At 39.0% G+C, this 14,534-nt stretch overlaps 1 protein-coding gene across 5 annotated transcripts in view; it reads right to left on the reverse strand.

Annotated features, from left to right (window-relative positions):
- Positions 1–14,534, reverse strand: part of ABCC4 (ATP binding cassette subfamily C member 4) — a 147,820-nt gene that overhangs the window by 36,386 nt on the left and 96,900 nt on the right. For all 5 annotated transcript variants that reach the window (XM_027884253.1, XM_027884254.1, XM_027884257.1 and 2 more), the window contains 4 exons: positions 7,789–7,939; positions 7,027–7,146; positions 3,169–3,279; positions 1,589–1,689 (listed from right to left, as the gene is read on the reverse strand). In XM_027884253.1, coding sequence (XP_027740054.1) covers positions 1,589–1,689; positions 3,169–3,279; positions 7,027–7,146; positions 7,789–7,939 — 483 coding nt within the window. The remainder of the gene's footprint in view (positions 1–1,588; positions 1,690–3,168; positions 3,280–7,026; positions 7,147–7,788; positions 7,940–14,534) is intronic.

Consider the following 14,534-nt stretch of genomic DNA (forward strand, 5'->3'; position numbering starts at 1 on the left):
GTGCCATTACCACTTCTCTGGGGAGCCTGTTCCCCTGCCCAACCAGCCTCTAGTTGAAGAACTTTTTTTCTGATATCCAGTCTAAACCTCCCCTGGCACAGCTTCATGCCATTCTCTCAGGCCCTGTCACTGGTCACCAGAGAGATCAGGGCCTGCCCCTCCTCTTTGCCTCATAAAGAAGTTGTAACTGCAATGAGGTCTCCCCCTCAGTCTCCTCTTCTCCTGGCTGAACTGACCAAGTGACCTCAGCTTCCCCTCAAGGCCTTTCATCATCTTTGCAGGTTTCCTTTGGATGCTCTCTAACAGTTTTTTATCTTTCTTATATTGTGGCTCTCAAAACTGCACACAGAACTCAAGGTGAGGGTGCACTAGCACAGAGTAGAGTGGGACAATCACTTCCCTTGACCAGCTCACAACAGAATAGAGGGGAAATGTTGTTGACTTCCTCAAGTGTAGTCACCCTTTAATAACGGGATTTTGGGTGGATGTCCACCTGTCAAAGAAGTTGCTAACTGTAGATCTATAAAATGATCACCATTCCATATCAAAGCCAGCTTAGTGAACAGCAAGCCTTTCTCCTCCAAAGTATTCCTGAATCAGAGCCTCCAAGAGAGCAACTCAGTATATAAGACAGTCCCACCAACACTTCCAAAACTTCCCAACTGGTATGAAAAAATCTGAAAGCTTTCATCCCATTTCTCATCAAAGTCTGTCACTACTAGTTTATTCATGTGTGAAAAATGTGCTGAAGAAGCAATGTGCTAGCCAAAAAAGCCCAACTAAGTTACATTATTATTATTAATTTTATTTGTTATTAAACATGGCTTTGTAACTTCTACAGAAGGACTACACATATTTCCTAGACTATGGACAGCAAATTGTAACTAAAAGTAACCTTCAGTTGTCAATTCAACACAAAAAATCTCAGGTTTATGCTCAGCATGTTCTTTTCAAAGTCTATTTTTCTTATATATTAACTTTAGGAACTAAATAGGCAAACTAGAAAATGCTAGTAAATATTGTAAATTGGGAGAAGGTGTTTTATGTTATATATTTTGGAAAACACACAAACTTCTCAGCTGAATATAAACAAATACTTTCACATATGTGTTAACCTAGAACAAATCAGGAAGATATGAGCCTTTACAACAAAATAACAGGACCATAAAAATGCCATGAGGAATATAAATTTTAAAATGCAATCATAAATAATATTAAATTAAAACTATCAAATATGGAAAAAAATTTAAATCTTCCTTATAGAGAGGAATTAAATTATTGTAATTTTAGCAAGTTGCAATGCAATTGTCTATACTATAACTAGACAGTCTTCTTTCTGCTGTAAAGGGAGATTATAAAGCCTCCCTTATTATGAATGGAGAAGGACAGTCCCTGGACCAAATTCCTCTCAAGAAATATTCAAAATCAGTCAGACAAATTATACCCTAGAATAAGAAATTTTTCTTTATGGATTGTAGAGTAGCGCCTCAATTTCCTGCTAAGTTAAATAAGAAGAATCTCATCCTTAAGCATCATGTCACAAGAATGAAAAGTAACCAGGAGGAGAAAAGGAATAAACAAACGTTACCAGGTTTTCAACTTCAGCACTTTGTCTCACACCCCACTGGAATGTTCCCATGAGGGTGATCGCATAGGATAACGCCAAACCAACCTGGCCCGCATTCAGAGCTGCAGAAGAGAGGAAAAAGAGACTCAAATAGGTACACTGGTAACTACACAAAATCCCAGTTAAGTTCCCTTTCATGGGATTCCTTACATGATGGAAGCATCACAGACAGAATTTTATTTGGTTACATAGTACTTGCTATCAGTACAACAAGCAGCTCCAGGCAGAACAGCTACTTGCTGCATTTCTTCGGTACATTTTGGAAACTGTCTATTTGAGAAGATAATCCCAGTTCTCCTTGGCCTGGCATTTTATCTGAGGTTCAGTCTCAAGACCAGACTTACAGAGCTTGTTAGGGTCATCCCTATCTGGCTAAGCACTAGTTAACTCTTCACTTTTTTCTAAGGGAATTAGATAAGCTCCTAAACCTAAGCAAAAAATTAGCATAAAATGATTTCAAAATTAGTTACGAACATTCACATCAACTTTGTACTCTTGTAAGCGATCAGATAAAAATAACAGGGCAGAATATTTTTTCCTCTTTTTATAAAAGCATTTTCTGTGTTCAGTGGATCTACTCTCACAAAACATATGAATTCTGTCTGCCCTGATATTAAGCATGATTGTCCTCTGACTTTACTTGAACTTTATCCTAACATAGTCCTATTGACTTCAAGAGAGCTACTCCTTATCCAGAGGCAAGGAAAGATTCCAGATCATTGTTTTGACTTGTCTTTTTGCATTCTACTAACATCAAACCTAGCTCAAAATTTGCAGTGTTGTGCAGCACAGAGTTCAAATTTTAAAATACACGTGCATATGCAGAACTTACCCAAAGAAAAAAGAAAAGAAACAAAACCATCAAATTAGCACTAATTTTCATGTCCAAGATAATTGTTTCTTCCTTCATGTTTTAGATTATTATCTCATTCTAGTACATCTAACCCAATTACATCCTGGATGATGCATGCTCTAATGACAGTTCATGAGTGACAGTGAACATAAAATGTATTATTACAAGGCAATTTTCTTTCTGGAACTGGCCTATCCCACTGATCCAAGATAGGAGAAGAGCATCCCTAGGAACTTTAGCTTGCCTTTTGACCTACTGTGCCATGTGTAGAAAGGAAAAAAGTTGTTAAGAGGCAGCTCCGTGGGTGTTTCAGTATGAAAAGCAAAGCCCTGTAGGCCCAAAAAAGATAGACAAAGGTGGGGAAAATGAAAAAGATTTATTTGTGTTTATCGCTCTGAAAGCCAGAATCTCAAAAGTGAAGACTAGATATCTGCAAGTTTGTTTGCACATTTGGGGATGATGATAGATGCATGCCTCAGCCCGGAAGATGTCTGAACTGCCTCCAGTATTTGCAGGAAAGTAGATACAGCCCCAATGCCCTAGACCGAGGAAGAGATCATGATCTAGAAAGAAACATTTAACTTAATTACAGCCTTTAAACAATTAGAAACAGAAATCTGTGAAAAAGAATTAGACATTACTATCCATGGTAATTACTGGGTGAACTTTTTCTAACATCTGTACTTACTCTTAGCAAGAAGCAGGGAACCAAAAGCAACCACTATAACAAAAATGGCACAGATGGCATCCAGACGCACAGCAAACCACCTTGAGGTCGTCAAAAACAGAAACCAGGCCTCTAAAGTGTATTTTACAAAGACATAAGAACAGTGGATTGTTAGAAAACTATGCTGTACAATTTTTACTAAATTTACTAAATTACTAAATTTTACTAAATTAGTTGATTAAAAAAAAAAAAAATGTCATCTTCAAGTGCACGTCTGTATGGACTGATGGTGATCAGGATACTGACCAATTTTCCTGAAATGGTATAACTTTGTTTTCACACCAATATCAACCACAATGGTAACAACAACTAGTATAACATACTGTAATAGGAATAGAAAGAAAAAAACAGTCCAGGTGTCAAGTCATGGTCAAGCATGGTCCATTTATTTTAAAAGGGAACCTTCTTTCTGAACTCTACTGGAATCAGGGGTCTTAGGGTGCAGAAGTACAACTACATTTACTGTAGCTGGACTAGAGTCTATAGGCTTTTAGTGAGAACATATCACAACATAACTGTGAGAGCCAAGTCTTTAGAGGGCAGCTGCAGCTGATTAAGCTCCTGTAAGAGCTACTCAGTACAGCCAGTTTAGCTACAGAGCTATTAAAATGACTATATGCACATATTTACTTTTGGGGAAGCTCACAGGTGGACATCTGCACTGGGCACTCAAATCCAGGTGTTCACAATTTGGTTCTAAATTCCATCCCAGACAGATAATGCTACAGTACAAGATACAGGAGACAGGGGAAAAGACATTGCAATCCAGAAGGCAGAGTGTTTGCATTCAGGGCCAACACCAGAAGTCAAGTAGCCATAACGAAGTATGGCACTATTTATTGCTTAAGCTGCAGTCAGATGAATTGTTCCAGCTGCTATCAAGTCACAGCAGAAAGTTACCATTCCAAACCTTTCTGTACTGCTTGTCATTATTCCATGCTAAAGATCAATTCAGTTTCAACTGTTTCAGTGTTCCTTAGCCTAGTGCTGGGAAAGATTCAAACTAAAAAAATCTCCCTTTTGTAAAATAAAGAGTAGGCAAGTCCAGTTTTTAAGCCTGATCATCTTGGATAGCCAGATTATGGAGTGAGCAAATCAATTCAGCGAACAGAAACCTCCATGTAACTTCTGGAGGGCAGCAGAGGGTAAGAGTGAGGATGACAAGAGGAATCCAGCTATGATACAAAAGTGGTAACTTCTTAGTCCCATCTTCATCAACCCAAACTGCAGTATGGCTGATCACACATTTAGCAGCTGGTTGCATTAAACAAGACGTTTGACGTGGTCATACACCTGGGCACAGAGAATGACACAGGCCGCACCAAGTCACAAACTGAATTCACCACAATTTAGTTACTTCTCTGAAACCCAGAAGCCAAGTGGCCCTGGAAACAATCCACAGCAGCTTCCTGGTGACATTAGAGGTCATTTTTGGCACGACAGTGTAGCTGTAAGACCTTGTAGATTTTTCATCTCCAAGGTTTTACTCCATTGATCCTGTTGTCTGGGAAGGTGCCCTAAACTGCCAGCTTGAAATGGGTCATTTTGCAACCCTACGTAAGTGGGGTCAACGTGCATAAAGGAAGGAATATGACAATGCTGGGGACTAACAGACTCATCATGGTGTAACTTCTGATGACTCATGAGCCTGCTTATAGAGATGGACACTGGCAGGAAGGAAACCTGGGTTTGGTTAAATCTCAGCATGCCCTTTAGATGTTTGTTATCTAAAATTTATTTAATACTGAATTCACAGGCATGCATGAAAGTGGTTCACAGCAAGTGTCCTGTGTCCTAGGCTCAGGCCTGAACAGAGAAGGACACTACTCCAGCCACAAGTGCTAAACAAAAGCCTTGATCGTTGGGAGAGCCTTTTGCAATTCAGCGAAGAACTCGAAACTCTTTAGGAGACTTAAAACCCCAGTACTCCAATTTTATGAGCTAGTATGAAAAGTATCCTCTTACATCAGCTACTGCTTGCTCACATTTAGTATCAAAGAACCATCCAGGGTGTGAAAGCAACTTCAGGGGATCTCCAGTTCATCCTCCTCCTCAAGCACAGTCAGCTCTGAAGCCAGACCACGCTGTTCCATGCTTTATGCAGCTTGAGTCTTGAAAACTGACAAGGATGAAGCCTGCACAACATCTCTGGGCAACCTGTTCCTCTGCCCGACAGTGCTCATGGTGAAAAATTTTCCTTGTGTTCAAATTAAACCTCTCTTATTGCAACTTATACCCATTTGTTGCTCTTACCGCCATGTACCATAGTGAAGAGCCTATCTTTTTGTCAGCGTCCTTGCAGGTGTTGGAAGGCAGTTATTAAATCCTCTGTAAGCTGCCTCTTCGGGGAGTTGAACAAGCCCAGTTTCCTCAGCCTCTCCCTACAGGGAGATCTCTTCCGTTAGTACACTATCCTAGCTGGCACCTCCACTGAGGGCTAACAAGTGCTGAGAGGGATGATTTCCCTCCTTCCCCTGGCTATGCTCCTGTCAATACAGCCCAGATGTCGTTGGCTTTCTTTGCTGCCCAGGCACATTGCTGGCTCATACTCCCTGTGAGGACCACAAACCACACACACACCAAGCAAGCTGGTGTACCCCAAATACTCTGGCGGGAAAGACACCAAGACAAAGTGTGTAGGTATACACAAGGGTGTGATAATGAGCACTGAAGTTTGATCTCTAAAGCAGGTTCCTGATCTGCCCAGGAGTGGTGTTATTGACAGTTTGGACAGGGAGACGCATAAAATTGACTGGAAAGTAGTGTGTTTGTGTTCCTTAGATCTGACCTTAAAATATAAGAAAAATATTTCTTCTAAAGGTCATGGTCCTCTTTGTATAGTGAAGCTTGTATATGCAGTTTATGTCTTTTAATACAAAGCTCAAAAACAACTTTGTTTTCCCTCACTATCAGCTACTGTTACATTGATATGGTCAGATAACTGGTAACTCGAAAGCATTAAGAAATGCAAAATTCAAAGCCAGAAGTGCCTCCCTAGAAGATACACCAGTCACAGGTAACTGGGCTCAACAAGGAGGTCAGTGAGAACAATTCCACAACCTGTGATAAACTACTTTATCACAGAAAAGATCAACTGGTCTTACCTTTGAAGTCTATAATTTACAAAAAAGCCATAGAACATACTTGTACATGTTATGACAGAGGAAATTCACAATCTTACCTACCAAACACAAAATTGCACACTTGTGCTCTGCTGCATCTTGAAAAAACATGGTAATAGAGAATATTTAGTTGACAGAAGGTAAAGAATCACAGTGTAAGCCTGAATTACATTACTTATGCTTGCAGAATACTAATATTTTACACCTTCTGGTCATGTTAATACCATATATTAGATTTAAGCCCTGAAAGCTGCTCAAAGTAAAAAAATGAGATCCATGAAACTCTTCCAAGATGATTTATATTAATAATCTCTGCCCACTCCTAGAACTACTTAATATTAAATGCTTCATAATACAGCTTGTTTCATCCCTCTCCCATTTTTTTAAAGATGGAATCCAGGAAAATGTGAAAAATTATTCTTTACGTATTCTTAGCAGGCATACTTTTGAATGTTTATCTTATACATTGTTAAGACATACGCATGGGTATCTCAAATTACATTACAGCCCAAAGTAAACTCTCTAAATCTAGAGAGATAATAACGTTTTTGTTCTAATAGAGAAATTTTACCCTAAAGAGACAAATGCACAGCTCCTGCTGATTTTAATGCACATTATACACATGTCGCTGAGGGCGTAAGATATTTCCCTCCTACAGTGCAAAGTATTTGATTTTTCGTGTCAATTCATCACAAACCTGAGTGAAGGTCTTGGTGTGCATCAAATAATTTTTGAAATCTTTCCTCTGCTTTCAAAGCCCGAATAGTCCACAGACCCTGGAGGGATGACGACAAGTGGGAGAATACTGGACTTCGAGCTACAAAGGGAAATAAGAGTACATTAACAATGGCTGAAGGACAACATTTAATTCTTTTTGTACCACACTAATCTTTAATCCTACTACTTTATATTTAAGCATACAAGTTACTCTACTGCATCCCTTTAGAATAAATATGCAGTATCTTTAACTAATGTGCTCTTACTCAATTAGAATCAGTCAGACAGCCAGGCAGATTAATTTATACAAAAATGCCTTACATTTTTAACAATAGCTGTCACTGAAGAAACTCCTTAAGCTTTATTAATGACATCAGGCACCCATGTTTGTTACTCATAATGCTTAGTATTTCATATCGTAGTCAAGCTAAAGTCAGGCACAAGAGTCAGATAAGGTCAGAAACACCATTAGTGTGTGCATGCAAGGTCCCAAAGACCAGCAGCTTAGCATGTTCTTAACCAGCTTTATTTACAGATAGGTAAACTGACGTACACAAGGTTTATCATTATGCAAAACAGGAGTTAAGCATGTAATTCACTAGTTGAGAACCAAGGCAATAAGGAAGTTATTTGCATAGCAAAAGAAAAAAAAAAACTTTGATGGACTGTCTATAAAATACTAGCATTTCACATAATAATAAGCAGGGTTCAAACTAACATTAAGTCCCGCCAAACTACATACTTGTGGATTCTAGACGTTTAATATCTCTTGAAGTGTCTAAGAAATATCGTCGAAGAAAAATGAAAAGAATAAATAGTGGAATTAAGGGGATGAGTATCCAAGGAATCACTGCCACAGCCACAGCCACCACACCAAAAATCTGTAGGAGAGTCTGGAGCACAATAGAAACAAAATAAAAAACTCTTTGCCAGAAGAATTTAATTTAGAACAAGTATAAAACTAATTAACACACTATTCAAACACTTAAATATTTAAACATAACTACCAAATTAAAGAGCGGATGCATTGTATAACATATGAGCAACATCTACTTTTAAGCAACTTGGAAAATTTATAGTAATATCTAAATTGACTAACTGTGCAGTTTATGGTTTTCTTCTGTATTATTTTTTAAGAAATGTCTTCACAAAACTGGTTGACTTTACATTACTGTCTTTCTTTGTAAAATATTTTATGACTGCTGTAACAAAGTAATAGATGATTAATGTAACAGACATCTAATCTTAATTGAACCCAAGTTATCTGGTGAATCAAGGATATGTTTTTTTCACTCCTGGTAAAGAGACACTGGTGAAAGACTGACTTTCAACTTCAGCTGAAAGATCTGACAGCTGGAAGAGAGACTTTCAACACAGGCCTGCAATGTTTTCCTAAAAACAACTTAGTCCCATTTAGAAAGAAAACTCAGTATCAGAGCAAGTGAACTGTCTCTTCTCAAAGGATTACACTGGGAAACACTACAAATAAAAATAAAATGTTACACACTGCAAAAAGTGTCATTAAAGGCTAGTTTTACCAGGTGTACTAAAGAGTATGATGTGAATAGCTGGGGTAAACCTGACTTAACTCTTAGAAAACTAGATATAATGTGGAAAGAAGCTTTGTTGCTTATGACAGTGGATCCTGGCCCACTTTTCTGAATTCAATCCTGCATCGTCCAAATCCTACATCAAACTTTCAATTTGAATACACAATCAAAACCATCATCTGCACACAAATTTCTTTCAGAACACCAGCTGTGCATGTATGTACAGCAGGATCCTTGTATACTGTAACTAAGATATGCCCATTTCCTCCTTAAAAAGGGGGCAAAAAACCCATACAAGAATAAACCCACCCAGTACAAAAACAAGACAACTGAAATCCTAGCTCAGGACTGAATTCCTGTATTACTCTCATTAACAAATTCATTAGAAATATTTTCTAAGAAATTTTCCATTTTATGGCCTGTAGAGGAGCCACCTTCTTCGTAATCACATACAATGTAGATGTGGATTCCAGCTGAATTTTGTGGCTGCCTGATTTTCAGATCCCAGAAACACACTGGTGACTGCTGGGTGCTAAAAATGCATGTCTTGCAGCAAAAATGCTTCCATCTTTTTATCTGTGCATTGAGTTGGAAAAGGTAAGCAACACAGAAAAATATCAGCCTAGATCAGATACCAGAGAGCCTCCTGGGTTTTCAATGGGAATGCCTGTGAAACACTGCATTTCCTGCTGCACTTCTGGTAGCCCACACACACATGGTCAAAACCGAGCATAACCTTTACCCCTAAATTTGTTTTTTTTCTCTTCAGGCCTCTCTGACTTTACCCTAATTTCACTTGACCAAACAGCAAACCCACACATCTTATACATTATGACTGCAGGAGTCAGCACAATTTAAGTTCAGCGCTAGACAAGGTCTTAGCTTATGATAGAAGATTTACGAGTATAACAGCCTTGCAATCTCATAGATCCTAAAAGCAGATTTTAGGGTCTCATAACTCTGTTAGGAACATACCTATAGGATAGGAGCTCTGAAGGAAGCTGCGTTACCACTACAGTGCTCATCTGTGGGTTAAGGTGTTGACAGCATTATGTTGTTTGACCTTCTAGATACATACAGTAGATCACAAACATTTAACCTAGATTTCATCAGGAGGAGGTAAGGTGGCAATGAGAGTGCATGGTGTTTCGCCTACATCAATTACGCACATGGCTATGTCAGCACAAAGCAAAACAAAGCACCGTGACTCCTCACCAGCACTGTCATCAGCCCTTCTCTACTTTCCACTTCTCTGGCATTCTGTAAACATATTTCCTTTTTATCGTGGGGTGAGGAGAAAGAAATAAAGATTCCAGACCTCCTACAAATTTGCTCCTGTCTAGAACCCCATTTTCCTCTGTACTGCTCATTATCTCTGCCAAGCCTGTCAACCATCCACATGATGGCTAATTTCTAAAGGTTCCCTTACATCCATCCTTATCAGCAGAGGCCGAAGTCCATTCCTTCCTTCTAACAAACTCACTTCTGAATCTGCTTTATACACCTGCTGCCTTCTCCCTCTCCCTCCATCACTTCCTAGAGAGTCACAAGGAAGCTGTTTCTGAAGTGCATAGTCCCCTCATACCATCAGCCACAAATCTGAAATGAAATGTTGAGGAAAGCTGCTTCAAGGAAAACAATTCTGCGGAAGATACATGCTTCTTAATAAAAAAATTAAAAAGCTAAACTGAAGTTTTAGTGATGATAATCTACAATATGTTGCAAAGTGCCAGTAGGGGTGGGAGTGGGAGCAAAACTATTAAGATCCAGCTCGTGTAAACAAAGCCTCGCTATGGCAAAAATACAGGGAAGGAAAAGAAGGTTAGGATGACTAAAGTAAAAATCTGACACCGCCTTTGGAAGGAATTTTAGATGAGCCTGCACCACCTTATCATTATAAAAATTTATGATAGGGTGGATCAGTCATGCGTGTTGGGTTTTTTTTGAAAACCAAAATTGCATATAAATTAACTCTTAATGAAGTAGTCTGAAAGCCAGACACAACCATTTGTAGACTGTAATCATGTAGTTACTGCATAAGGTAAGGCGAAGGTTCTAGCTCCTGAGTTTCACAAGAGACAACCAACCTCTGCGGCTGGAGACTGCCCCAACTTCTAGTGGATTCACTGCGTGCAAGCTGGAGGACTCAAAATCATCACCAGGCTGACAATAACAATGAGCAGTCCGACATCTCTTCTTCTGGAGACAAGCAGTGAGGTAGGTATTTGGTTTGCACAGCAAGAAATGCTCCGGACTGAGTACCTAGACTTCACCTAGCAGAGTCAGCTTACAATTGAAAATCGCTTCGGAAGGCTAAGCAGGCAAGGTTTTCCTACATTGAAGAAATATGGCCTACAAAACCAGTATTTTTACTGCTAGGGCTTATTTTTTTCTTAATTTTAGCACTGAAAATGTAATGACTGTGCAGAAAATAACAGTGAAATTGAAAAAAAAAGAACAAAAACAAAAACCCAAAAAGCATAAAACAACCAAACTCAAAAACCCAGAGCTGATGAATTATATTTTACAGCTATCTGCACTGTATTTGAAACAAGGACACCTTACACAAAAGACAACAGGTGCACAGGCTACTGAGACTAAAAAGATCTGGATGGTTCCAGGAAAAGATCATGACTTCCACATGGAGAAATATTGTCCAATGTCCACCTTCAAATTTATTTCCATTTCCCTGGGGAAAGATAAATCTCCCACACACAATCTGCACATAGTCTATCCCTAGAATGCAGAATAGCATGTGCTGTTTCTGTTGAGTCATGCTCTTGCAAGAGTCCTAAGAGATTTTCCTCATGCTTTGATCAGTCATTCCATTTACTGTGGCTTATTTTTCCTTTAAAATCTCCTCTTTTACTGGAACAAGCATACCCTCCTACAACCCTCTCAAGAAATTAATGCTCTGATAGGACATTCACTTGTGAAACTCCCTTTATCGTCTGATGACCTACATATTCATAATTCTTATAGGTTCTGAGAGTGATATCCTGGAATTTTTATCTCAAACAGGTCTTGATCTAGGAATAACAGGTATTTCTGTACCACAATCACAGAACAGAAAAGCGTTTAATGCCAGATAAAGAAACCAGAAGAAATAAAAACCACTAAAAATCTGAAAAGAACATGGCCATTACAAGCCAAAAGCCATACATCTATCACAAGCTGTAAGCCTTACCCCTTGTTACAGAAATTATACCATTTACATAAGGTTAGAAATCTTATGACAAATTGTAAGCCATTCAAAGTAATTTAGTAAAGTTGACAAAACAAAAATGCAAAGCAAAATTTAAAGTTCATGATGTCTCATAAAAATGTCTATCTTTCCATCCCAAAGATCACTGCTCTTTGGTATCAGTTATACACTGAGATCAATATTTCATGTTTGGTTTAAGTACTTCTATGAAAAAGGCCCAAACCTCCAGGTAGAACCCCATTTTGAACCCCTCAGATCTGCTGGCACATTGCTACAGTGAGGAATTGGGAGTCCTTTATCTTCTCTTGAAAGTACCTATAAAACACCTCTCTACTTTCTAACAAGCTCGAAAGTGTCAGATCTTTGAGGTCTTCCATTTTCTTCCAAAATATAAAAACAAGGGGTACCATGCAGTTGTGTGTGTGTCGGTCTGACTTTCAAAGCCAAGTCATCCACATGGGTTTGACAGCTATGGTATAGGACCTACTGCCACAGGAGCCACACTATTCTGGACTTGCAGCTGCTGACCTGGTAGGATCTCGAATGAATGAATGGAGCCCAGGGGATGGGATTTGAGACGTGAAAACCTGAGTATGGGAGTCTACATGTGACCTACATAGTGAAACTCCTGTCTTTGCTTACAAGTTTAAAAAGTGATGAATAGAGTAATAAAATGGTTTAGACTGGAAAAGACCCCTTAAAGATCACTGAGTCCAACCATTACCAGAGCACCGCCAAGCCCACCACTAAATCATGTCCTTAAGCACCACATCTGCACATCTTTTACATACCTCCAGGGACGGTGAGTTCATCTAACCTGTACGTGGGTACCTAGTGACCATACGGTTGAATATTTCTCTACAGTCCCCTAATGGCATTTACTAGATGCCTTCTGACTGCAGCAAAGTAAACATCTAAAGCCCATCAAGCAGATATCTAAATTTTGATGACCGATTCTGCAGTCAAATCCCACCCAAGAACTGCAGTGTTCCAGGACCAGTTTTAACAATATTTGAGCAGAAGTCAAATACAGCTACCCAAACCCCATTCCCACCTGCTACTTCATGGACCCCAATAGGCACTCCAAAGGATTATATTAGGCCATGGAACTGCCATAAAGCCATATTAATTTAATAACAGCAATGGCGCATGTCCTGGATGTCAAGTTTGAACCTTCACTGCATTAACTTAGGCCACTCTCAGTCAGGTTATGCTGTCTGAAGTAAATCCAGGTCAAGAAACTACAAAACCCCACTCTGGTCATACTTGCTTGGCATCACCCTTACTCCTCCTCCCTTACCCCTGATTAAAATTCTTTTCTCATTGAGCCTGCTAAATAACTGAATGCACAATCAATCCCTAATCCAGTTCTGACACTTTCTTTATCCTTGAATGCTTTTTCCTTTAACACACTTTTTCAAACCAGACTGTTTGGGCTGACTGTCCTGCAGCCCTGTTAAAAGCACAACTACAGAGACGGCTGGTTACACTGGCACACCAGAGGATGAGCTTCCCTGGGGAGATGACATTGCAATGAGAAGATCAAAGCGATAAACATTTCACTCAGGCCAACTCCACCCAGAGGAGCATACTGAACCACACTGCAGATTTTCTGCAGTTTTTCTCCTTTATTACAAAAAAACAGAGGAAAAATCTTAAGGGAAACCCTTTATCTTTGTACCGTAATCTCAACACATAAACAACTCTACTTCATTTTACTCACTTAAGGCAGCCAAGATGGAGGTGAGTCTTCAAATTACTTTATTAAAAAAAAAAAAAATTACGGGTTTTCTTTTGAAACTAGTTAAAAAATACATATGGCTGTTTATACTATTGTTTGCATCAAACTGTCAGGAACACATTTGTCTTCAGCAAAAGTGCAATGAAGACTTGTGAGAAGAGAAAGTGAGGTACACACAATATTTAAAAGACATCTCAGACAATGTCCTTTTCTGAAGCAACCAGGGACAGCAATCTTTGTCAAGAATGACAGCAATCAATCAGCATTAATTCAGCTTTAGGAAAATGTGTATCCACTTGAAAGTTTGGAATTTAAAGACAAGACAATTAATTCACTGAAAACAGAAAAAAAGGTACAGTTGGAGAAGAAATGAAAATTGTAATTGCAGATAAACTTAGTGAAAGAAAAAAGAACTAAACACTGCCATCTCTAAACCCCTCAAAACCAGCAACCTCTTCTCCCATGAATCCTGTTATTTCCAATTAGTTGACAAGAGGTTACCTAACTAAATCATTACGTCTCTGCAAATGGGCTGAACACATCTGTCAGATGCACCACAGAAATGTATTCAAAATTGCCAGTCACATCCTTAACACTAGCACCTTCCATTTGTTCTCGTCTATGTACGACAGTCTTTCTGGATCACGGTTTTTCGAAGCAAACAAGCATGTACTTAGCTCCTCAGGGCAGATGCTTTCTGTGCCACTAACATGCTCATTCATTTGACTTGGCATGCATTTTGTCATTAAGTGAGAAGCCTTAATATTTGTTTGAGGTCATGGCGAACTGTGTGCAATTGTTCTTTAACAAGTGACCTTATAAGAAAGAGGGTGTTTTCTTTAATACATTGGCAATGACACCATTCTGTTGTAGTTAAACAGCATCCTATCATCAGTAATCTCTTACCCTACAATAAGGGAGAGAAATAGGCTCTCTGGGCACACTGGGCCAAGAGGCTTAACTGTCTGATGCAGAACTTGGTCCCAATAGCA

Source organism: Empidonax traillii, unplaced genomic scaffold (assembly GCF_003031625.1).
Source record: "Empidonax traillii isolate 1590-97213 ecotype Southwest subspecies unplaced genomic scaffold, ASM303162v1 scaffold141:size962631, whole genome shotgun sequence".
NCBI classification, from domain to species: domain Eukaryota; kingdom Metazoa; phylum Chordata; class Aves; order Passeriformes; family Tyrannidae; genus Empidonax; species Empidonax traillii.